General features: G+C 34.3%; 1 protein-coding gene across 1 annotated transcript in view; it reads left to right on the top strand.

Moving 5' to 3' along the window:
- Positions 1–24,271, top strand: part of EYS (eyes shut homolog) — an 826,250-nt gene that overhangs the window by 96,430 nt on the left and 705,549 nt on the right. The window contains exons 7-10 of the mRNA XM_065631328.1: positions 4,403–4,507; positions 4,777–4,916; positions 11,882–12,048; positions 21,431–21,684. Of these exons, the coding sequence (XP_065487400.1) occupies positions 4,403–4,507; positions 4,777–4,916; positions 11,882–12,048; positions 21,431–21,684 (666 nt within the window). The remainder of the gene's footprint in view (positions 1–4,402; positions 4,508–4,776; positions 4,917–11,881; positions 12,049–21,430; positions 21,685–24,271) is intronic.

Genomic DNA, 24,271 nt, shown 5'->3' with positions numbered 1-24,271 from the left:
TGCTGCCTTTGCTGAAATCAAAGTAATTTTCCATGTAGTTAGGATCTTTTATTTTTAGTAGCCAGCACAGTCTTTTGTTTTGGGTTCAGTTTGAGAATAACGAAATAGCACCCTGGGACAGAGTTAATGTTTTCTTCCAGTAGCTTTCCAGTGTTTGGGATTTGATATGAAGAGAACTCACTGGTATCTTGGCTGTTGCCAAGGAAACCAAAGACTTCTTCAACTGTCTTGTTGCAGGTGCAAATTGGTAGGAGGGAGGCACAGATGGGACAGCACCTAGATTGACATCTAGGTTGTTCAATGAAGTATTCCATACCATGAATGCCATGCTCCATTTATAAGCAGGAAATTGCTAGGGAATGGCTTTTCTTCGATGGCTGCCATCTGTGAGGTGTCCTGCTCCTGTTTCTGCTCTTGCTCCCATTGCCCAACTTCCATGGCTTCCTTATGCCTACTATGATCTCTGCATTTTGCTGGACTTGGTGTGCTCTCAGTGTCCACTCCCTAGATTTCATTGCTGGGAATGCACATTCCAGCAGCCAAGTATTGCTCTGCATCATGGGGCAGAGCAGCCCCATGGAAAGTGATGTGGGGTCTTGGATTGATGGCAAGTTGAATATGAGTCAATAGTGTGCCCTGGCAGCCAGAAGGGCCAACCGTGTCCTGGGGTGCATCAAGCACAACAAAGCTATCCATTCAAGGGGGTGATTATCACACTCTACAACGCAATGACATGGACCCACCTTGAGTATTGTGTGCAGGTTGGTGTACTACAGCATAAGAAGGACATCAGACTATTAGAGTGTGTCCAGAGGAGGGCAATTGAGATGGTGAAAAGTCACGAGGGCAAGACTTAGGAGGAGTGGCTAAGGTCACTTGGCTTGTTCAGCTTGGAGAAGAGAAAGCTGAGTGATGACCTCATCACAGTTTGCAAGTTTCTCAAGGGGAAGAGTGTAGAGCGAAGTGCTGATCTTCTCTCTTCAGGAAACAGCGATAGGACATGAAGAAATGTAATGAAGCTGTGTCAGGGGAAATTCAGATTGTACATTAGGAAAAGGTTCTTTACTGAGAGGGTGGCTGGTCACTGTAACAGGCTCCCCAAGGAAGTAGTAACAGCACCAAGCCTGTCAGAGTTCAAGGAATGTCTGGACCATGCTCTTAGTCATATAGTTCACCTTCAGGTAGCCCTGTGAGGAGCAGGGAGCTGGGCTCAGTGATTCTTATGGGTCCCTTTCAACTTGAGCTATTAAATGATTCTATGAATCACAGAATCACACAATGGTTGAGGTTCAAAAGGTACCCCTGGAGGTCATCTTGTCCAACTCCTTTGCTCAAGAAGGGTCACCTACAGCAAGTTACCCAGGACCATGTTGACATGTCTTTTGAATATCTCCAAGTATGAAGATTCCACTACCTCTCTGGGCAACCTCTTCTAGTGCTTCGTCACCCTTGCAGTAAAAAAATGTTTCCTGATATTAATGCATATACTCAGTTTGTGCCCATTTGTGGCCACATTTTATTTCACTGATATAGAATTTGTAATTAAACAATTTAACTTGTAAGAACACATTCTTAGGTAAAAAATGTATAAGGTCATTTTTAAAAATAAACAGTACAACAGTACACTCTTTAATTGAATTACCTTCTCTCCTTCTTATTTTGTAGAATTTCTTTATTTTTTCCTTTGTTCCTTGTACCTGCTGAACTTATTCCTGATAGAAGAATAACATACTTAATTGAACGCAAAAAATTTGTTTGAGTTCTCTAAGTATTGCATTTCTCAATTATTCAGCCCTCACTCACTATGAAGTGATAATGAGGCATTAAAAGCTAAGTGGATTACTGTGGAGATCTCTCCTGACATCCATTTAACACTTAATCAGATCTTAATACCATAAATTATGCATTTCTCAGCAGTATTCAGATTCTAATAAATTTTATAACAGTTTAGAGTTGCTAGGTTTTCTTGACCTCATTGTGCAGGGAAAAGTTGTAAAGTTTGTTTAAAGGATACAGCCATTATAAGGATTTCAGATTTACAGCAAAATAATTCTTTAAGCCAGTACTAATATTTATTCATAAGGGTTTCCTGGACAAGACAATTCCACCCTCATGAATAAATATGAAAAAATGGATCCAAAATACATATTGAGTTGAATTTTATTCCAAGCATTTTTTTTCCTCCAAATTTTCCTTCCAGACCTCATTGAGGAAAAAAGAAAAAAGAAAAAAACCCATATTTCCTGTGAGATACCAACTTCCTCGATATATTCAGTTGATTTTGCAGTTAAAATATCTGCTTACTTTTTAGCATGTCTTTTTGCCAACCAATATTACATAAAGTTACATTTTATAACTCGGTTCCTGACTCATAGCATAGCTTTTTATAAGCATTAATCACAATGGTACTTCCCCAGAGATACAGGTATGTATGGTTACCGTTAGTGTCAATACAAAGTGAGCGAATGAGAGTCTTGTCATGTTGTCCATAGTTGCGTATGTAATATTACATATTATATTATAACAATAAACAGTAAGAAGTATCTAATTTCCCATTTTGTCTAGTTTTTAAAATTCTACAGTAATAATATACTTTAAAAATATTTCTAACTCACTAAGCTTTATAACTTACAGTAAAATATACTCTTGGCTGTTGAAAAATTGATATATATTAATACTGACCTATTTTTGTCTGAAGAGCAAAGGGACAACATAAACATTAAAAGTCTGTACAGCATACTGGTCAGCCTCCCTGTAAATACATGAGATTGTACATGTGGTTCAGCACCTGTTGGCCCAAGATGGAGATCTCTGGCCAACAAATGACAGCATTAAGGACTTAATAAGCATATTTTTGTTTACATTTACAGAAGTCTATAAAAAGCAATCCTTAGGTCTTAGTTTGACACTCCATTCCAGTGTATTAAAAGATGCAGTGTATGTTTCTCAAAGGTTAAGTGGTTTATATTAGGAATGGACTAAAGTGAATGAAATTGGCAGAAACTCTTCGCATAAACAGAGATGTAGTAATTTCTTTTTAATTGTATACTATTAGTTCATATTCTCCTAATGTCTCTGACTTTAGGTTGAAAGGAGAGCTGATTAAAAATTTTAAAACAATTTTGTTATTTGAAGTAATTTTTTTTTTTTTCCATATGAAGAATTTAGAATACTAACTTTTGACACAACATTTTACAGAACATAGTGTCTGTTCAGAGAAATGATCTCAATTTCTTGTATAATTTCTTGAATATTATTCTCCTGTACAACCCTTCTGCTTTTTCTGCTTAAGCCACTGGGTGAAGTAACAATGATAACAAACAAGTTGGTGATAAAAACATAAGTAATCTACTCTTATTTTCTTTTCTGAAGTTTCCCTTCTTGAAACTTTTCAAAAGTTCTCCACCTTCTTCTAGTTTTCTCAGTGGTAAAGATTGTTTCACTTTTCATTTCTCCATTCTTTATCTTTTCTAAAATTGAAACCAAAATCAAAACCAACCAAACAAACCCAAATAAACAAACAAAAAAAACCCAGTCCAGAACTCCTGCTGTACAAGTAGTAAATTAAAAATAATAATAATAATTTAAAAACAAATAATGGGAAAGGAATTAGATCATACCAACAACAAGGAAAAAAAAGTCTCAAGAACCTTTACACAGAATTCATTATATTGTTTTCAGTACCAAAAAGAATAAGGAGAAAACCTTAATGTGTTTTCTTTTTTGTCAAGTCTACTGGTTTTCCAAGACTAATGGCAAAGCTGATGGTCTTCCTTATTGACTCTTAACACATTACCAGAGATCTATTTCTCTTCAGTACATTTGTTTTAGAACTGTCCAGTTACAAGTTCAGTTATTTCTTTCTGCTGAGCTAAAAAAAAGTCTTCATCTAAATGAACAAGTAGTTGTTCGGTGGAATGACACTTAAGGTTACCTCAGAAAAATGTGGACTAACTTTTTCCTAGACAAAATGGAGCCAGAAAAGACATAATGAAATATGTATATAATAGAATCAAAAGTCTTGAGTAGAGGGCTGACTCATGCAGCAGTAAAGTAGCAGAAAATGCAAAGGTATTAAATCAATTTCAGATAATGATTTAAAGTGAATATCTTCCCTCTTCAGCTCTGTATCCCCATTTGGATCCCATCTAAAATTGTTTTTTAATGTTGAAAGAGTTTGTTTGGACTTTTTTTTAAGACCTTGAGATTTATTTTATATATACAAATGGAGAGAAAGTTGTCTGGAAACTTAAACAATGTTTTTAAATTCTAACCAATAATCCAGAAAGATTATTTAATGCAATAGTTATTTTACCAATATTGCTGATATGGTTCATGGTTTATTTTTAAGAACATTATATTAATTCTTAATCTGTTTTGGACTTATTTTTTTCAACTCCAGGAAAATTCTGTGAGGTGCAAATTGAAAACTGTGGTTCCAGTTCATGTAAAAATGGAGGAACATGTGTTGACTATGAAGACCATTTTAAGTGCAATTGCCCTATAGGTAAGTCACTGGAAATTTATTATATTTTCTAACAGAACAAATAAAATGTCACCCAAATATTTAAGTTTGATCAATAGCAACATAAAAATAGCAAGATATCTCAATGTATACAATTAACATTTTTATGAAGAATCCCACTTTTTCACGTTGCTTAGGAAATAAAACTGCCAAATTACTCTAGTAGAGTGGTGTTAACTGCTAACATGCTGAACAGACACTATGTCAATATTCTGAATGAACTGTGATTAAACATTCTCTTTGTGGTGCAGGTTTTGAAGGTGAAAGATGTGAACTGGATATTGACGCCTGCCTATTCTACAATATAAGCTGTGCCCCGGGAGGACTGTGTATGGATAAATCTCATGGATTTAATTACACATGTTTATCACCGTGTATTGGAAACAAAGAGGTAGGATAAAGTGATATATTTCCCCCAGTGTTTTGGGGAAATCAAATAAGTTATTCTAAGAGCAGTGAGCTGATGAAGCCTCACCCGTGTGTTTCCTAAGCACAGTACTTGTTTTTGATATATTCTCATGCTAACCTTCCTCTTTCTTCTGTAACACACGTATTGAAAAGTGCATGACATGACTAGTCTGGTCTTTAGGCAATGAACTCTAATGTCTGAGCTCTGCCTTTCTTGCTCTTTATAGGTTTACTCATTGATGTCTCCTTCTGTCCCCTACTTGCTGCTGTTGTGTTGTGAAACTTGTAGAAACTTAAGGTGAAATTTCCTTGAAGTATTTGATGTGTTTAAAAGTTACTAGAGAGTAGGTTAATGGTACATCAACTCACAGAAAGAATGGCAAAAGTTTCATTTACATTAAAAACAAAAATAGACAATAATCAACCAAACAACAAAAAAACCTAAAGCAAGACTAAATACACTGCAACGAGAGATGAAAATGCAGTTAGAAAACATCAAAATTCTCCTTGCAAGTTACTCTTAAATGCACACAGAATACAGTAATTAATTTTATTTTTGTACATTCAAAGTATTCTAGAAAACTTTAAGTTAGATACTTACAATGCTTAGGTCAAAATAGCATCCATTGTGTTCCCCAGTGTCTTTAAGAAACGCATTTGCTGTATCTTTCTCACTTCCCTTTAGTGACTTTTTCAGTTAAATTACTGGTTTCAGTAGGATTCGTTCACATGAGGGTGGACTACAGACCCAGGCAGGCCCTTCAGTTACTTAGATTTCAATATGGGATAAAGTAAAATGCAGTTGCACTCTTTTTTATTATGCTAGTTCTTTTAAAAGCGATGTACACAATGATATATAGCCCTTTCAAACAGCTGTTCAAACATGATAACCAGTGTTTCAAAGGCTTAATCAATTCTTTCATTGAAATATATTAACCATAAAAATATACTATGCAGAGCAGGCAATGTGTTTACAAAGAAACAATCAACATTTATGTCACCTTGAACTCCATGGTTACACACGCATCAATGAATATGAAATGTAACACTGAAATACTCACTGGCTCAAAGGTTTGTATTTAAATTGTTCAGCATCTGGTAAATTTTAACATTTTTATGATTTAGAGTGTCATACTGAGTGCAAATTTATTGTAGGTAGCATAACACGATAATGATGCAACAATCATTATGGCTAGTTAGGATGAGTAGTGATGGTGTGCCAAGGATGCTGATGGGAGCTACTAAAGCATTTTACTGTAATATTTGCTTAAAAGCCTTCAGACATATTTAATTTATTGATACAAACACTTCAAAGACCATCATAAATGTCATGTGGGAAAAAAAATTTAGTACTATGTATGTGTATCTATATATACTCACTGTATAAGACACTTAATTTGGGCATGATGTGAATAATTAGTAGATTTTCTAATGAGAAAGGGAATAGAAACTAAAATAAAGGATATATTTGCATTTTACTTGTTTTTTTAGCCTACAGATCATTAAAGTAATGTCATTTGCATGTTGCAAAAAATAAAGGCCTTATTCAAACAAATGAATATTTGAATACTATTTGAAGTAGTGTAAGTAATAATTTGAAATTAAAAGTTTATATTATCCAGTAAATTACATAATTCAGCATTTAATTATTTATTTTTTCTTTGTGGCTGGAGAGTAAGTATATATTTTTGCATTATTTCATTTCTTTTCCATTTCCAATGGGACATCAGTTGCACTGAACTGCTTTACCTCTGTGTATTCAGCACAATAGGCTGAAAAGAATGGAACTATTTTTAATATTTTCTTAATAAAAAATAAATTTAAGACATTGGGACTCTTTTATCTCTATATAAATGTATAATGACGACACTAATGTGTTGTTTTTATTTTTTTCTTTCCCAGCACAATACTTAAAACAGTAAGATAGTTTTTATTATGATTTTAATTATATATATATATCTATATTTAAAGACATGTGAATCTATTAAAACAGGAGATATCTCCCTTTAAATTTCAAAATCTGATCTTAACTTTGTAACAAGGATAAAGCCTGCCTGCCCTATACCTGGAGTTATGAAGGATCTCTAAATTAATTCAAAATTTTGGCATCTTTAAATTAATTACTTCCAACAAGACCAAATTTAGCCACTTCATATTATAATATCCTTCCTGCTTTTATCTAACCAGGAAAATGTCAAAAGAAATAAAGAAAACATCCTTGTCCCATTTGAAGAGAATGTATGCTATAAACCCCAATATTTTTATTAACAGTAGTTTATAGAGAATTGATAAGACCAATGGTAACAAAAAATAACTGTAGTGCAACTTACTGAACATAGATCATAGAACTTCAGAATCACAGAGCAGACGAGGTTGGAAGGGATCTCAAAAGACCTTCTAGTCTGAACTTTTGTGGGAAAGGAAGGCTAGGTGAGATTATTTAGCACCCAGTCCAATTGCATCTTTAAAACCTCCAGTGATGGGAACTCCACCACATCCCTGGACAGATTATTTACTTCAAAAGCCGACCTGTGACCCAAACAATCACAAATGTGAAGGGATGCTAATATATGCAATTATTTTTAGTGGCTGTGGCTAAGCCCTTTCGAGCCATTTTATTGCTTCTCTTAAAACACTAGTTTTTCAAAATTCTGTTAGCAAGCTTACAAAATCATAGGTTCCATTAGCATTTCTTAAGAAAGTATTTGAAATTATGACAGTAACTGTGGGAACTTCAAAATGTTGGTCAATGGTTGCTGTTTCTTAAAAGTAATCATAGGAGTTACAAAATACCGTTCAGTTATTTTTAAATTCTATTTTCAGTTTTAAAATGTAAACAGACATACTTAGTGGGCATCAACTTGGTTTGTTAAAAATAATCCCCATATGAACTAAACCATCTCTGAAAAGTCCTCTCAGTGTCTATTTACATCTTTATGGTTCTAAAGTTGTGTCAAACTACATTATTGAGCTCCACTTGCATAATTTACTTGGAAGTGGTTTTCTCTTTTTATAGGCCAAATTATTCCAAGTTACCTTGTTACATTTGCAATCAGGATCGCAGTTCCAACCTTCTGAATGGAAAGATCCATGGGCTGAATGCATACTTAGTGTTTAGAAGAGCTGCCACTTTCATGCTTGTGCTGGTTCTTACATGGTGTGCAAGTTTATACAGTTGCCTCATCTGTAAAAGTAAGGCAATCACATAAATCATGGAAGAGTGAAAAAATTAAAGAATGGACGCTCATTTTGATTTCTTTGGGCTTGATTTATTAGAAGGAAAAAAACCACCTAAAAGATCTTGAAAGCTAGAAATAAGGCTTTTCTGGTTACCCTTGAAGTTGTACCTGCGAGTAACTGTCTCTTCAGCAAATCTGTGTTGCTTGTGAAGTATATGACATGATGTGATGTTTGAATTTCAGATTAGAGTTCTGTCATATTGCAAATACTACACCGATAGTTCAATCTAAACAGATTTTAATATGCCTTCATAATAACAATTTGTATGTGTGTATTTTTTTCAATCTGTTTAATGCATTTATGTGTGAAGAGAGGCTTGTGGAATTCAAATCTTGGTGTCGTTTTCAAGATATGCCTTCTTGGTTCAAGGTAAACTTTCCAACAATCAAAGAAGATGGAAAATACCTAGATGCTTTAACAGAAGATTGCTCTGGGAAACTTCACAAAAAAATTTGGAGCAGACTGTCTTTGAATCACTAGGTGTTTATCTTTGAGAACCTACACAGGATAGTGAAAACAGGAAAAGCAGGAAAAAACAGACATTATATCTTATATGATTATATGCATTTATATATTCAGAAATAAAGCTTTTTTTATTTATCTAAAGGAAACTAGGTTTGTGCAAAAGTAATTGTGGTTTTTGCATTGTTGAAATTTGCCATTTGATATTAGAATACATTCTTAAATAAATGTGGTTATGTTATACATAATTTTAATGCACTTTTCTTGTCTTATTTTTTTTTTCTGCTGACTTATTTATTGATGTTTATTTTATATTTATTTTAGCCTATGGAAATGATGTTAGACAAAAAGCAAATTTGAGCAATTTTCTTATTTGAGTTCAAAATGGGTCATAAAGCAGCAGATACAACTCGCAATATCAACAACTCAGCAAATTGATGAGATGCACTGAAAACTGCAATGCCTGCAGCCAGCATTGGTAAACAGAAAGGGTCCAATTCTTATCCATGACAATGTCCGGCTGTACGTCTCACAACCAACACTTCAAAAATTGAAGAAATTTGGCTACGAAGTTTTGCCTTATCCGCCCTATTCACCTGATCTCTCACCAACTGACTATCACCTCTTCAAGCATCTCGACAACTTTTTGCAGGGAAAATTCTTCCACAACCAGTAGGATGCAGAAAATGCTTTCCAAGAGTTCATTGATTCCCAAAGCACTGATTTTTACACTACAAGAATAAGCAAACTTATTTCTTGTTGCCAAAAATGTGTTGATTGTAATGGTTCCTATTTTGATTAATAAAAATGTGTTTGAACCTAGCTATAATTATTTAAAATTCATGGTCCAAACCCACAATTACTTTTTCACCAACCTAATAATTATAATCAATCCATTTAAAGTTTCTGGTAAAAGTGCAATTTGTGAGAAAGTAAAAAAAAAAAAGTCAAAGGGAGGGGTAGTTAACCAGAAATTGCCAGAAGTGCATAATTTCAAGACAATTTATTTTCTTTCTATAACAAGAATAGAAGTGGAAAAGTAAAAAGCTTTTACAAAAGTTGAAATAGATCAACTTCTCATGTAGTAATCTCATAAGCAAGCTAGTGAAACAATGCACATGCTCCAGCTTGATGTAAAGCAGATATTTATACCCAGTTTTCCTAGCACTAGTTTCCTGGACAAATATCCAAGGGAAACAGTGAGGAGTGTTCTTCAAGGGCCTGACTTGCTCTCAGTTCCACTCAGTGTTTTTTTTCTGAATGGTAGAGAAGATTATACATGATAAAACTCAATCTGAAACCACCTTGGAGAAATGATCTGGAAAAGTAGGATGGAATCTAGTGTGTGTATTTGCAAAGGACAAGTGACATCTGTAAACTTCAGGATTGTCGTTTGAAATTAATCTCCAAAATAAAAAAAATTCAATGACTTTTCAATTACTAGTGCTAGTAAACATTACAGGTAGGGTTTTAGATGCTGAGCAACATAGCCATCTGTAGAAATATATTTTCTATATAGTTGTCTACAAAGTTTGCTTCTTAGAAACCACGTTAACAATACGTACTACACTTACGGAATGAAAAAAAAATGCTTAATTGTCAGCAGCCAGAGTTGCAAAATTGGATAAAAGGAAACATAGTGGAACTGACTATGCAGAAATTAGGAGAACTAACATATTTATGGAGACCAAGAAAGGTACCAGGTTCTGCTTACAGGTAATCTAAGGATTGTAGCATTTGCTGCACAAGGAATAATTCAATAGTATCTACAACGTAGGTAAAAGTTAAACCTACAAGCATTTAAATTAAGCAGAGTGATTCTTTCATATTAATCATACTTTTCTATGTTTTATGTTCATAATTAATTCTGGACTTTTTAGCAAATATTTATTGAAATTCTGATATTTTTGTCTTGTAAGACAATCTTAAAGGGTAACAACTTTCTTCACGCTATAAATTATCAGAACAGCACAAGAACATAATGAATGTAATATTGTGGCAATATTGAAATATACTTTTGTCTTAATCATCTAAGTTTTTTTGTAGAAGGTTTTCTTGAGTGTAAGCTTATTTGAGCTTTGAGAAAATACTAAGTCTCAGGACAAAATTCTGCAGAAATATATAAATAAAAAATTAAGAAGACACACAAAAATAAAAAAAGAGAACATTTCCAAAACTATACACAGAAGAGTTTTCTTTGCATTTATATTGAGCAGTGTTTTTCTTCAATAAGTTGTTCTATTGAAAAAGAATCCAAAATTAAGTCCTAAATTCAGTACTGAGAGCATAGCAAAGATCTCTTAATTTTAAGGTCAATTTAAAACTTAATCAAAGACAAATGAATATTAGAGGATTTCTGCCAAGAACTGTTATTATTACAAATCTTAATGACATTATAAAGATATTCAGACTCAACCAAACTGAAGTACTAGTACATTAGCTCATCTTCTAGACACCATTTTCTTTAGAAACCAATTGATTAGAAGGAGAGGTCTTAATTACTTTGAAATGAAAATGTAGTTATTCATTTTTACACTAGCACAATTTTCATGGAAATAAAATGGGACTTTAAAAGTAAAATGAAGAAAGGAGTATTCATTCCAAACTAGAACTTCCTGTAATTTTTGAAGTATATGGGAAATACTGGTTTAGTAAATAGTATTAGAAAATAAAAGCTATAAGAAAATAAATGGTGTTCCAGTCTAGGTTTATTAATTTTTCAATATCTGTAAGTCAAAAAGAAAGAAGGTTTTGGTCTTTCAAGAGAATAGATGTAATATATATATATTAAAATAAAAAAGATTCAAGGACAAGTTGTGAATCAGAATTATAATTAAAATTTAAAAAAATATTCCGTATTTTTTTTCCCAATAGCCACAAATTCCATTAAATTATACATAGATTTTAAGCACAGGAACAGTTGTTTTAATCTTTCAATGGAAAAATAATGGGCTAGTTTACCATCTTCCATCTTAAAATAAGAAAACATTTTAAGGTCAGTTCTGAAATCGGCACTATTAAATTGAATCATAAATGCCTCTTTCCAACTAAACAATAAATTGATATATTGATTTAATGACATTCAGTATTTTAGGTTCTTGGAGATCTGTCTTTTGTAATATTGCAACATAAAAACATTAAATAACCATATATATTACCATCAGCTTATTCAGTTAAACTCTTTGGGGAAAAAAACCCAACAGGTAGAGAAAAAACTCTTTATATATTTGTACATCTCATCTTCAGGTATGTGGAAATGGAGGCAGCTGCTTCTACAATGAAGAAAACCAGACATCTCACTGTGTCTGTGCTCTTGGATGGACAGGACAAAGATGCCTGGAGAATATTAATGACTGTGAGGTAAACCAGTGCCAACATGGAGCCACATGTGAAGATGGAATTAATAAATACAGGTACTAACATGATGCTTTCTATACATTCCTTCACAAATAAGTCTATGCCATATGAAGGTATGTTTTCTTTCAACAAAAATTACAATGGGAGTTGCTGTTGCAGTAACATTTTTCTCAGATTATAAAAGGCCTTGGGTATTAACTTTCAATAAGCATGCACATTCAATAAGACTGTAGTCTGAGAGTATTGCACAGGAAGGCCTCACAAACACTCCTCTTTGCTGGACAAAGTAGTTAAACCAACTATGTAAAACCTCAGTTAAATAAATCATCAGTTTTGTAAAATTCACTCCATGAGCCTGCTATGTGACATGGAGTGATTTCTCTTATTGAAAGCTGAATTATAATTTTCAAGTGAATATTTGAAATGCTGAGTTCCCTGTGGCTATTTTTTTTTAGCTATTGACAAAACTGTCAAGTATGTGCTTTCTTAGTGAGCTGTAACATGGTCTGGAAATTTGAAACTGAGACTGTATAAAAGTATGGGGAAAAATAAATGGAAAAGGATTTCTTCAATAAGCAGAGTTCAGCTGTTCTTATCAGAGTTGAATTATTTATTTTTCCTCTAGAAAAAAGCAGAATAACTAAAATCTCTTCATAATGTCGGCAAATGTATTTTGAAAGGCTCTAATTTTATGCTGTGCCCTGTACTTAGAAGCATTGTAATTAATATGCTTTAATGTTTCTATTTAGAAAAGGTTGCAAGAGTGGACAAAGTTAAAATAGAAGTAATTAAAAATCTCTTCCACTCCATCTCTGGTTTTGTAGGATCTTCTGTAATAGTAACTGAAATCCCCAAATAAGCACACAGACATAAGTATATGATTCTCAATATACTCAAGTTAGAAGGAATTTTTGCCACAGAGTCCTTACAAAGTCGATATCCTTCTTTTTTGCCAGCTTGCAGTCAGCTCCCAAATCAGTCAGAATTTTGACATTTTATTTGGCTGATACATCTGTGGTTTTCCTTTCTGCATGAGGAAAACAATTCTGATAGGAGAACTAAGCCATGTTTGCTTTACAAAATCCACTAGCATTTATGGAGAAATTAGTAGGTCTGAAGACTTCTAGTAAAACAAGACCTTTTGAATTTAGCTGGCTAATCCAGACGCAGGCTACTGAAAGAAAACAATTCTTACCTTTTCAGTCTTTGAAAAACAAATCAAATTGACAGATCAGTCCATTTATTTAAGGAACAAGAATACATACCATTAAGATCCTGATCCTAGATATGTTAACAGACAGTTTTGTTATCAGAGGACCTGACCCTACAGAAACACAATTGATTATTTTGCAAAAATACTGGGCAGAGTGTTTACTGTATAACACCTGCTCTGTCAACACAGGATTGCTGTTTCTCAATGACAGTGAAGCATTTTTTTAAGAGAACTGAACTACTCCTTCCTTAAAAATAATAGAATTTCACAAGAGTTATTGTCAGCAAGTGAAATTGTCATTTCCCCATCCAATACATCATTAAAACCAAAAGAATAGGAGAGGAAATGAACGTTTTTGAAACACTCTTGCAATTTACATCTCTGTCCTAAAATGGTATCATTTTTGATAAGGCAGTTATCAAGAGCTGTATTTGATGCAAAGTAGTTTCAGGGAGACATAAGAAAACTGTCAGAAGAATATATAGAGAGTTAGACATGTAAGTGCCATTAATGACCCTACTGAGATCCATCTTTAAAGCTATTATAGTCATTCAAAACAACACTTAAAGGTACCTTTATCTCCTCCACTTATTAAGTAAGCCAAAATGTTATATATTTTTTTGTTTGTTTGCTTGTTTCTTGTTGTTGTTTTTAATTTATGGAAAATTAGTGTAAACTCTAGGCTTTTCTCCTAGTTAAGAAATCTTAACTTCTAAACTAATTATTAAACTTTGGTCAAAATATATCATTCCAGTGGTGGCTGTTGTAGTAATGGTAAGACCATGAAAGCATGGAAAGTATCCAGCTCAGCTTCAAGAACATCTCCCTCTTGGTCCACAAGCTGTAAGGTTTCTCCAGATTAGAAATAAAACACTCAGCTGTATGCAATTTTTTTAACTTTCCCTCTCCTTACCATGGCATATTTTTTTCCATCCCATTTTGAAATTACTGTTCCTGGTCCAGACAGTAGTGTCATATAGGTGTATATTTAATATATGCAGAGAATTTCCTTTGAGTCTAGGATGGGGAATTGCTCTGGGTGAAGGAGGGGGACTTTAAAACTATGAAAAAGTATAACACTCAGTAAGGCTACATAATAGAAGAAACATAATCACAGTAATAAGTCTTAGGAGTTTAACTCCTTTGGTTTAGTGAGCCTTTTCTTACAATGAAAGTAGCCTCAATCACACTGACACAAAACCTCTTATTAATTCAAATGAATTATTGCACTTCCAGCTGAGTCTGTGCTCTTTGAGATATCATAAGTTAATCAGCATGCATTTAAAGTGGTAACTTCTCCAAAGAATTACTGCGCCTGGCACTGGGTTCATGGTGTAACTGTCAATATGCCTAATCTGGCAGATACCATGCAATAGACCAATTGCATCCACGCACCAAAATAATGTCTTTACTTTTGGTCATATATACCTGAGAGAAAAAAACAGAGAAAATTAATTACCTCGGCAAATAGACAGTGTTACATAAAAAAGTATTTGAACCTTCCTTTCAAAAGGAGTTCTATTGGTTCACTGCAGTAGGAGAAGGGAGCGAAAAACTGATTTTACATGGCCCAATGAGAAGCATTTAATGAATAATTAAAGTAAAAGAACTCTTCAAGGAGTTGATCCTTCTGGTTTAAAATCCAAGGGGGATTTTATTATTCTATTTTCTTCACTCTTGTAAATCTATTCCTTGCCATCATTATGTTTTGGACAACTAAGATCCTAACTGAAATAAATCCTAATAGATATTTTACAGTACTCTATTTAGTGAAGGGGAGTAACAGAGGGAAAAAAACCCAGAATTTAAAATTCGATGTAGGTTCCAATACTTGTCCTGTTTCTCTTGTTTCTTCAGTCCGGTTTCTTCAGTCCAGTCTATTCAGATGAAGTTCTACACTTATCAAAGCCCTGGGAAAGCTCAGCAACAAAGATTGATAACTATTAGATTAAGACATTTGAAGAAGCTGTATTGTAGGATTTACCATTGTTGAAAAGCTCATGATAAACTAATATGTTTTTAAAATATATTTTAGTCTATAGATACAGCTCTGAGGTCAGCATTTCATGAGTTATTATGCAGGAAAACTTCCCATTAAGAAGTTAGATTTGGTGTACAGCAAAGCTTGAATTGTGAACTCATTTTCGTTGTTCAGTATATAAATTTCAGACTGTATAATTTTATCTTTAATTAATCTCACTACAAAAGAGTAAAGCCTCACCTAGTGACACACTGCTAAATAAAATGCTTTAGAATATGAATCACTCCTTTGCATGCTGCCAGCAAGATTATGAAAAGTAAACATAATTTAGATAACTTTTCGGTATCACAAAATTTAAAGCTTCTATTGCTTTATTAATCCTTAACTTTTTAAATTATCTGCCAGCTGTTTAAATTAAGCTGCTTGATTAGGTTATTTTTTATATTTAATTTTCCATTTTCAAGTTTATTCATCCTATACTATATAGGCAATTTGACTGCAGGACCTAGTTGACAGTGCCATATAAAGTTAGTGCTATGAACTACACAGTTTTCTGTAGCAATAATAGGCTTCTTCAACTAGAGAAAGAGGAAAAATACTTTTCCTGTCTTTGCTACAACTCCAGCAGGTAGATGAATATATGTTGCAATTTCTTAGGGAACATCTCTGTAATAAGTTATACAATAGCTTTTCTGCAGAGAATACAGATGCTTACAAAAAGCTAAAGTCAAACTAAGTAACTTTTTATTCCATTTATGAATGTGCGTGAAGTTTATATTTCAACTAGAAAACAAAATAATTAATTCTGAATAAATGCAGTTAATCTTCCTGGGCTACTATAATAACAAATCCCACATTTATTTAAAAACAAAGTGGAGGGATACTGGGAAGTCTGTGCTAATGCCAAGCTTCAGTGCTGCTATGTGTCTTCTGTCTCAAAACAGAAAATAGCTGGGACATCTCCTAGCAAAGATCAGCATAGCCACATCTTCAGCCTGGTCTTTGGCTTTTTTCAGTCATTTTAAAGATTCATTTGTTGTACACAGCTATTTACTCAACGGCACAAGTTGCACTACATCTCTTCAGTGTATGCAGTCTGTAGTGACATTGTGACAGCTGCCCTGCCTGAACTAACTAGTACCAACTTACTCACCTGCACACATCCTACTGAATGTTGGTAGGAACACAGTGTAGCTATGCCATAGCCATCTGCATTTGAGTAACATGTTCCTTCTTAGACTAAACTCTATGCCTGGCCTATCTAAATCTCCATTTAACATTTATTTCACAGGCATATCAAATTATTGTGCAATGTTATCTAGATTTAGACAGTGGAGTATCAACAAACAGTCATCTGCATGATATGTGTAGGATCAAAGTAATCCACAATAGGGTAACTCTGGCTTGAGTTTGGTATTAACTACTAAAATCCATGCTTGTAGCAAAAATATTCAAGTATTGGTTTCCACCCCTATGATCTGCTACACCACAAATCTTGCTATGGACAAAAGAGGACATACATGAGGCTGAGAAGTTATTGTTGTTCCCATTCATGTTAACACAAACCTTCTTCCTCATTAACCTTTCTTTGGTGCCATGCTCATCCTTTCAACATTGCCCCAGTTTCTAAGGTTGACATTTTAGCCTTAAGAAATAGTTGGGGTGTATCATTAGCATCTTCCGGTCTTCGCTGGGAGATGCGCCCCCGTTCCCAGCAGGACCATTCCCGGAGCTGAAGCTGGAGCAGGGAGGCAGCAGTCACTCGGTTGTACCATTGGAACCCAGCTCAGGCCATGATAAGGCTGAGCCCCTGCACTGAAGTGCCAGCACACAGCTGGGGCATCCCTCTGATAAGGGCAAAAATCATGTTTCCTGAGCTACAGAATTACTCACGAATAGAAATTCTGGTATTGTATACATCTGTATACAAATTCTTTTTTAATTTATTGTAGAGAAGTATTTCAGCTTTGCAGAAAATTAAAACTGCAAATCAATCCATGATTCAAAGCTTTTTTATGTCATGTTCAGTATTTTAGTGTTGCCAAAGTATTAATGCAAGGTCATATTCATTAAAATCTAATATGGTGATATTATTTTTCCTACTACAAGTGTAAAAGACTTAATTATTTCGAGATCATTGGTCTTGATACTATTTCTAAGACAGAGAGGAAAAGATATTTGAAGTTCAGCTATGTCAGTGTAATACTGGCACAGTTGTTTAACAAAACTGTGTTCAAGATCCATTTCATAAATTGACTTGGTGATGAAATGATAACATTTATTAAACATCTTGGATCATTTAGAATTTTACCAAAATGTTAAAGCTACAAATAAATGCAGTCAGATGCTGATATCCAAAGCCCACAGAACTGCACTTACACTATTACACATTAAATTTAAGAAATAAGTGCAGTGCAATCCATGTCTACTTTTTTGCGTAGTACTGTTGAATATTTAATGCATCACTGCAAGTGGTAAGTATTATATGTTAATGCTGTTAAATTAACAAAAATGCACCAAATTTAAGGACCTGACTAGTTTAGACTTTTACTGTGTAAAAATAGCTTGTTTTTTGAAAAATAGACACATCATAAAGTACAGGTTTAAAATAAAGGCTAAATAAAGATTATTACTAATAAATGTTAGCCTTTCTTTTTAGATTTTCCATATATGATGTTATGTACTAAAGTTATTCGTAAACATGTCCTTAGAATTTGGTGTAGATTGTTGTAAATTGCTTGTAAGGAATTTATTGAACTTCTAGATCCTATCACCTCTAAACCTGAGTTTGAATTATAAACAATGAATGAATGATTCTTAGATGTTTTAATCCTCAACACACAGTAAGAAATTAAGTTGTTATTTAGAGGACTAGAATACTCCTGTCTGCATTAATGTATGTGTTTGGCAAATAGTAACAGAACAAAACCTATTTCTGCATCGTTAGTTTGTAGTTTTACAGTGTTTTGGGCCACTGTCACAGATTTGGGCTTGACTAGCTGCATGTCAGCCACATTGTTTCACATGACATGAAGATCCAGTTTTAAAGTTATTTTCTAATTATGTTTATATTGGAGAAAACAAACAGACAAACAAAGACGAACAACCAGCAACAAGAACAAATAAAAGAAAACAATAAACTAACCACAACAGCTCGTATATATTCAAGAAAGCAGTAACCTATACTTAATAGCTAAACCAAGTAAAGTTTTCACAATGAAGTGACAAGAGAAAACATCATTATTTTATTTTTCCTGAGCAATAATATGAAATCAAGAGTCTTGATTTATCTGCTACAGGAGACAAGCCATATTAAATTGGAAGATATCCAGTTATAATTTCACCAGGAAAATCAAAAGACATTCCATTCTCAGTTGGTTTAGATTTCTTCAGACACTGAAGCACTGAAAAATATGCTACTCATAACATCATTGTTTGTAGTATGGAATCAGAAACATGAAACTGAAACTAGAAGATTCTCTTTTACATCTGTTCCTGTATAGTTCTGTGGTCTCTAAAGATAAGCTACACAACCAGAAATAGTAAGGAAATGATAGAAAATTCCTTCTCTTTATCCTCTCTTTCCTGTTAAGGAGAGCTGTAGATTAAATATTCTATTCAATATTACTAAGAGCCATGTTTTCAAAGAAAGATAGAATAGTTGCATTTTCACAATGCACACACTAATCATTACTGTAAAAAAATATTTTTTGGCTACATAAAATTTAATGAAGGAAACAAGCTGATTAACTGCACCAGAAAACAACAGTATGGCTGTTGTTTCCATACTGAAGCTTTATTGTTGGTGGATTCAGAAACCGTTCAGCTAAAAGTGACTAAAAGTGCACGTGCTTTGCATTTTTATGTAAATCAACATTTACATTTAGCTGTAAAGCAACTGTATGAGAAGATCCATGTGAATTTCATTCCTTTAAAAAAGTGAGAATCAGAATCAGCTGGAGTTCTCAAGAGAGGAAAATTTCTCCTTTGTTAAGGAGTGACCAAGGTTAGAAGAGAGAATACCGTAGCTATACTTTCTTGTGTAGGTACTGCAGTGCAGTAGCAATGGATCTGTAAAGCAAAAATGGTGCTGCTACAGAACTCATAGACACACTATACAAGATATGGAGGGCTTACTTCAAGCAAGCTCTATTTTGGTTCATGGGCTAGAAGCACATTAGCAGTTGATGTGCATCGGCTGTACTCTGAGGAGCACATCTACTGATTTAGTTTGAATTGAAATTCATCAATTTTACATGTTCTGATACTTCTCTGCAATGTGATACAAAACACTACAGTTTGAAACAGCCAGGAAGTTTCCCCTTATCTGATCCATATAAAATTGTTATACAGCTGCACCTCGAGACACAATGGAGCACAATGCCAGGCCTCAGGTATTAAAAAAAAATTCCCAGGCATGAAGACAACACAAAGTCAACAAAAGTCTAACTGGGAAGCCTAGACCTTCCTGAAAGCAGCTGGTATTTGTTTATATACATATAAAAATAACAATAATTTTGCTCAATAACTTGATGATTGTGCTATTTAAAGAATTAATCATTTTATTTTCTAATAGTACCTGGCTTTTCCATAGATTAAATTTTCTTTAATTATAAGAAAATGACTAAACCACCTCTAAACTCAGTCCACTGTAGAGTTCCACATAACAACCAATAATGTATCCTTACGAGGACACTTTCTTTACTGTAGGCTTCTTTTAGTCACAGCATGAAAAGGAAAAATTGCCTAATTTTCTACCTGCTCTGAAGCTACTCTTGAACACTCAGAGCTGTACTAATGTCCACCAATTACCTTGGAGAAAAAAAAATGGATTAAACAATAGGATCTATTCATTTTATAGATATCTCTTTTCCCTCTTCTTTTTTCTTCAGGAGTATTTCATTAGTATTACAATAGATGGAGCTCCCACAGCATCCTGCCTCTGTTGATCTCCAGTTTGTACACAAAGTTATTTGGTCTTTCAAATTCTCTCTTGCCAAGAAGAACTGCAGGCAAAATTAGAGCCTAACTGAACAGAGAACAATGTATACCAGTGGTGGACATGGTTATAACTTTGTTAGTCCAAAAGTTATATTGCAAAAAGCTTTTGTGAAATGGCATTCAAAATCATCATGCTACCTTTTATAGGATCCTTTCTGTACACAATCTTACATGGGGTCTTTTTCCTACTGACTTGCAATTATCCTGTTGGAAATTTGATAGGGATCTAAAAATATCTAAGTGGAAATTCCCAAAAGTCTAACATAAAAATGCAGGAATAATAAGCAAGGACTGAAGTGAACAGCCATAAGAACATTTGCTTCCATTAAAAATAAAGAAAAAATATCCTTTCTGCCAGATGGATTGGTAGAGAAAATTGCTATAATCAAGGTTTCCTTAACATGTTAGTTCCTTTCAGCTTCTAGATAACATCTCTATGGACCCAGAATACGTAAGATGATTGTAAAATTATCTCCTCTCATGTGAGGACACCTCTGGACATGATAAGGGAAGGATCAATTGAAGAAAATATTGCCAAATACAAGGGATTTTCTAATTTTTTAATTCTATGAGATTTGGATCGGCTATGAGATAATCCAGCTTTGTTTTCATTCACACATTAAAAAAAAAAAAAAAAAAAGAGAAAAAGAAGCATAAAAAATCTCTGGTCTTCTGCAATTTGAATGTCATCCTACATTATGGGAAAAAGTACCCAGCTCAATTTCTTTAAAATTGTATAGATTGTTATTTTTTTTCACCTACAGACAGAAATTGCAACCTTTGCATCTAATGATAAAGCATTTTTATGCTGATTTAATGTCCAGAGCAAACAGAATCTAGTATTGTTTTTTTCTCTTAAAGACATTGTAGCAAACGTCTAATAATTTTCATAAAAGAAATTCTTAAAATGCATAATACTCACAATTTGTACTAGTATTCTATTCGAATATTGTCACTGTAAGCTTGGTATTAAAAACTGTATAGCTACTACTTTGTCCCATTTAAATAGCTAAGATTTTGGTTATTGTGCATTCCATTTAATAACTGCAATTAGTCTATGTGAAACCAAGCTACTTTGTGACAATTAAATGTAAAGAAGACTGAAAAAAATTGCAATTAATTTGCGAATAATTCAAAGTGAAAGTATTGTTAACATTATTTGTTGTTATTTACGTATCTATTCAAGACTATTTTTTTTGTTTGGTTGGTTGTGGGTTTTTTTCTCCTCTCATTACAATAACAGGTGCATATGTCCCCTTGGTTACACGGGCACATTTTGTGAACTTGATATAGACAATTGCATTGGAAACCAGTGTTCTGAGCATGGTTTCTGCCAAGACAACTTGCATAATTACAGCTGCAACTGTGTGCCTGGATATGAAGGACTCCTCTGTGAAGCTGAAATTAATGAATGCTCAAGTTCACCTTGCAAAAATGGAGCTACCTGTATGGATTTAATTGGACACTTTTCATGTCATTGTGCAGCCGGGTTCAAAGGTAAGTTTTCTTTTTTGAAGTGCCTTGTACTACAGATGTGATTGACCAATTCTATGCAAGCAATGTTTATATGATTGTTTAATAACAGTTTTTTAAATATATAAAGTATGTATATACTAATATTTGTCTGTTTGTATGACTTCCAAGACTTTTAACTGAAATAGCATGGAAACCTTTAGAGCATGAGGTTTGATGTCATTGGAAAAAAGTTTCAAAACAATGTTAATTATATTATTTTGATCCCAGTGTTACGCAGCCTTAGGTGTCATGGATTTAGTTATACACAGGCTGATAAGAACAAATGTTTTTTTACAGAACAGGAAAATCTAAGCACGAGGAGGAATGAGATCAACAGTATCATGTCTTTGCATGTATAGACTAGGAACAGTTACATTTGAGTGAGTTGCTCAGACTCTCCCTCGACTCAGCAGAGACATGACATCTGCCTATCTTAGACATCTGTTCTAGGATGAGATGGGCTGTAGATTTCTGCATTGGGTTAGAGGAATCCCACACAAGCTGACAATGGGATTACTTTTTGTCCTAATTTGCTGTTTTGTGTGAATATCCTGATACTCAGACTACATATAGGAGGCAAAAAATAATTTTGGATTCACCAATGCTGAAGTTCTGTATTCACAGCCTTTAATCTATATCATCACGCACAAACATTATTATTCTGAATGTTTCTCTATCTTTATTGGCAGTTTGTAGTATACTACCACTAACAAAGAAAAAAATAAATAGTGTAGTATGCACAGTGCCATCTGTACTTACTAACCATTAATTCACATCTTATTTTTCCAAGTTGCTGAGGGCTCTTGCTCCAGTTCAGGGAGTATGCAATAGTACTAGATTTGTAAGTCCCAGTTAAACCACTGAGATCACACATGCATTTTGATCTTTCTGGGTCACTACTAAAGTGCTGAGTTATTTAAGTAATTACATGTTTGTGATATACATTTGCAGGTATCTTGTTCTCAATTTGAGTTCAGTATACAATTTCTTGGTCGTTTAAATACACATTTAATAAATATATTTCCTCTTCATGTTCATTTATTAATAAATGTGTAAAAAAACAGAGTATTGTCCCTGAGGTGGCCTGAAAACCATTCGGATAGCACTACCAAATGTCTGACTGCAAGTGAAGAGAAAAAAATACTTGGCTCACCTGTACAAAATCTAACATAATATATTTCTGTTTCACTGCTGAAACTTCAACTCTTATTTTGTACTTTCCTGACCTTCATGGGAGACTTCAACTGCACCAATATCTACTGCAGGGACAATAGAGTGGCTATAAGATCTGCTTGGAAGAGTCTCATAGGATAAAGTCCTGGAGGGAAGAGGGGCCCAAGAAAGCCTATCACCTCCTCCAAGCTCAAAAGTAGTTCATGTCAAAGAGCAGGAAGTTAGGAAAAAATGCCAGGAGGCCTCCATGGATGATCAAGGAGCTCCAGGCCAAAATCAAACACAGAAAAGGAAAGATAGAGGGTGGAAGCAGGCACAGGTAACCTGAGGGGACATACAAAGACATTATCTGAACATACAGTAGGAATGTCAGGAAAGACAAAGCCCAAATGCAGTCAAATCTGACAATGGATGTGAAAGACAACAAGAAGGTTTCTACTGGTATGTAGGTGACAAAGGGAAAAGTAGGGAAAATGTGGGTCCATTTTTCAAGGAGATGGGGACTTGATGACACTGGACATGGAAAAGTTTTTAGGTACTGAATGATGCCTTTGCCTCAGTCTGTAGTAATAAGACTGTCTTTCAGAAATCCAGTGGCCTGGAGACCATAGGGAAAGTTTGGAGCAAAGAAGGCATGGAAGAGGTGCAAGAGGCTCAGATCAGGAAATAGGCAAACTAGAGACACCTAAGTCCATGATCCCTGATGTGCTGCACCCACAAATGCTGCGAGACCTGGCAGTTGTCATTATGAGGTCACTGTCAATCAACTTCAATTGGTCATGGTGATTAGGAGAAGTGCCCAAAGACTGGAGGAAAACAGATGTCACTCCTATCTTCAAGAAGGGCAAAAAGGAAGACCTGGAGAACTGCAGGCATGTCAGCCTCACTTTGGTGCCTGGGAAGGCAATGGAGCAGCTAATCCTGGAAACCCTAAATGCCAAGAAAATCATCTGGAATAGTCATCATGGATTCACCAAGGGCTAGTCATGTTTGACCAACTTGATGAACTCCTACAATGATATGTCTGACTTGGTAGATGAGGCGAGAGTAAAGTATATTGTCTACCTCGATATCAGCAAGGTTTTTGGAACTGTTTCTGACAATATCCTCATGAAAAAGCTGATGAAATATGGGCTGGACAATGAGATTAATTGAATACTGGTTGAATAAACAGTCCTAGAGGTTGCTAATCAGTAACATGAAGTCAAGTTGGAGGCCAGTAACTAGCAGTGTGCCCCAGGGGTCAGTAGTGGTTCTGGTCCTGTTTAATATCTTCATAAATGATCTGGCTGATAGGGTAGAATGTGCCCTCAGCAAGTTCGCAGAAGACATAAAAATGGGAAGAGTGGCTGATATATCAGAGGGTTATGCTGCCATCCAGAGAGACCTTGGCAGG

Source organism: Caloenas nicobarica, chromosome 3 (assembly GCF_036013445.1).
Source record: "Caloenas nicobarica isolate bCalNic1 chromosome 3, bCalNic1.hap1, whole genome shotgun sequence".
Classification (NCBI taxonomy): Eukaryota; Metazoa; Chordata; class Aves; order Columbiformes; family Columbidae; genus Caloenas; species Caloenas nicobarica.
This window is presented reverse-complemented; position numbering and strand designations above follow the sequence as displayed.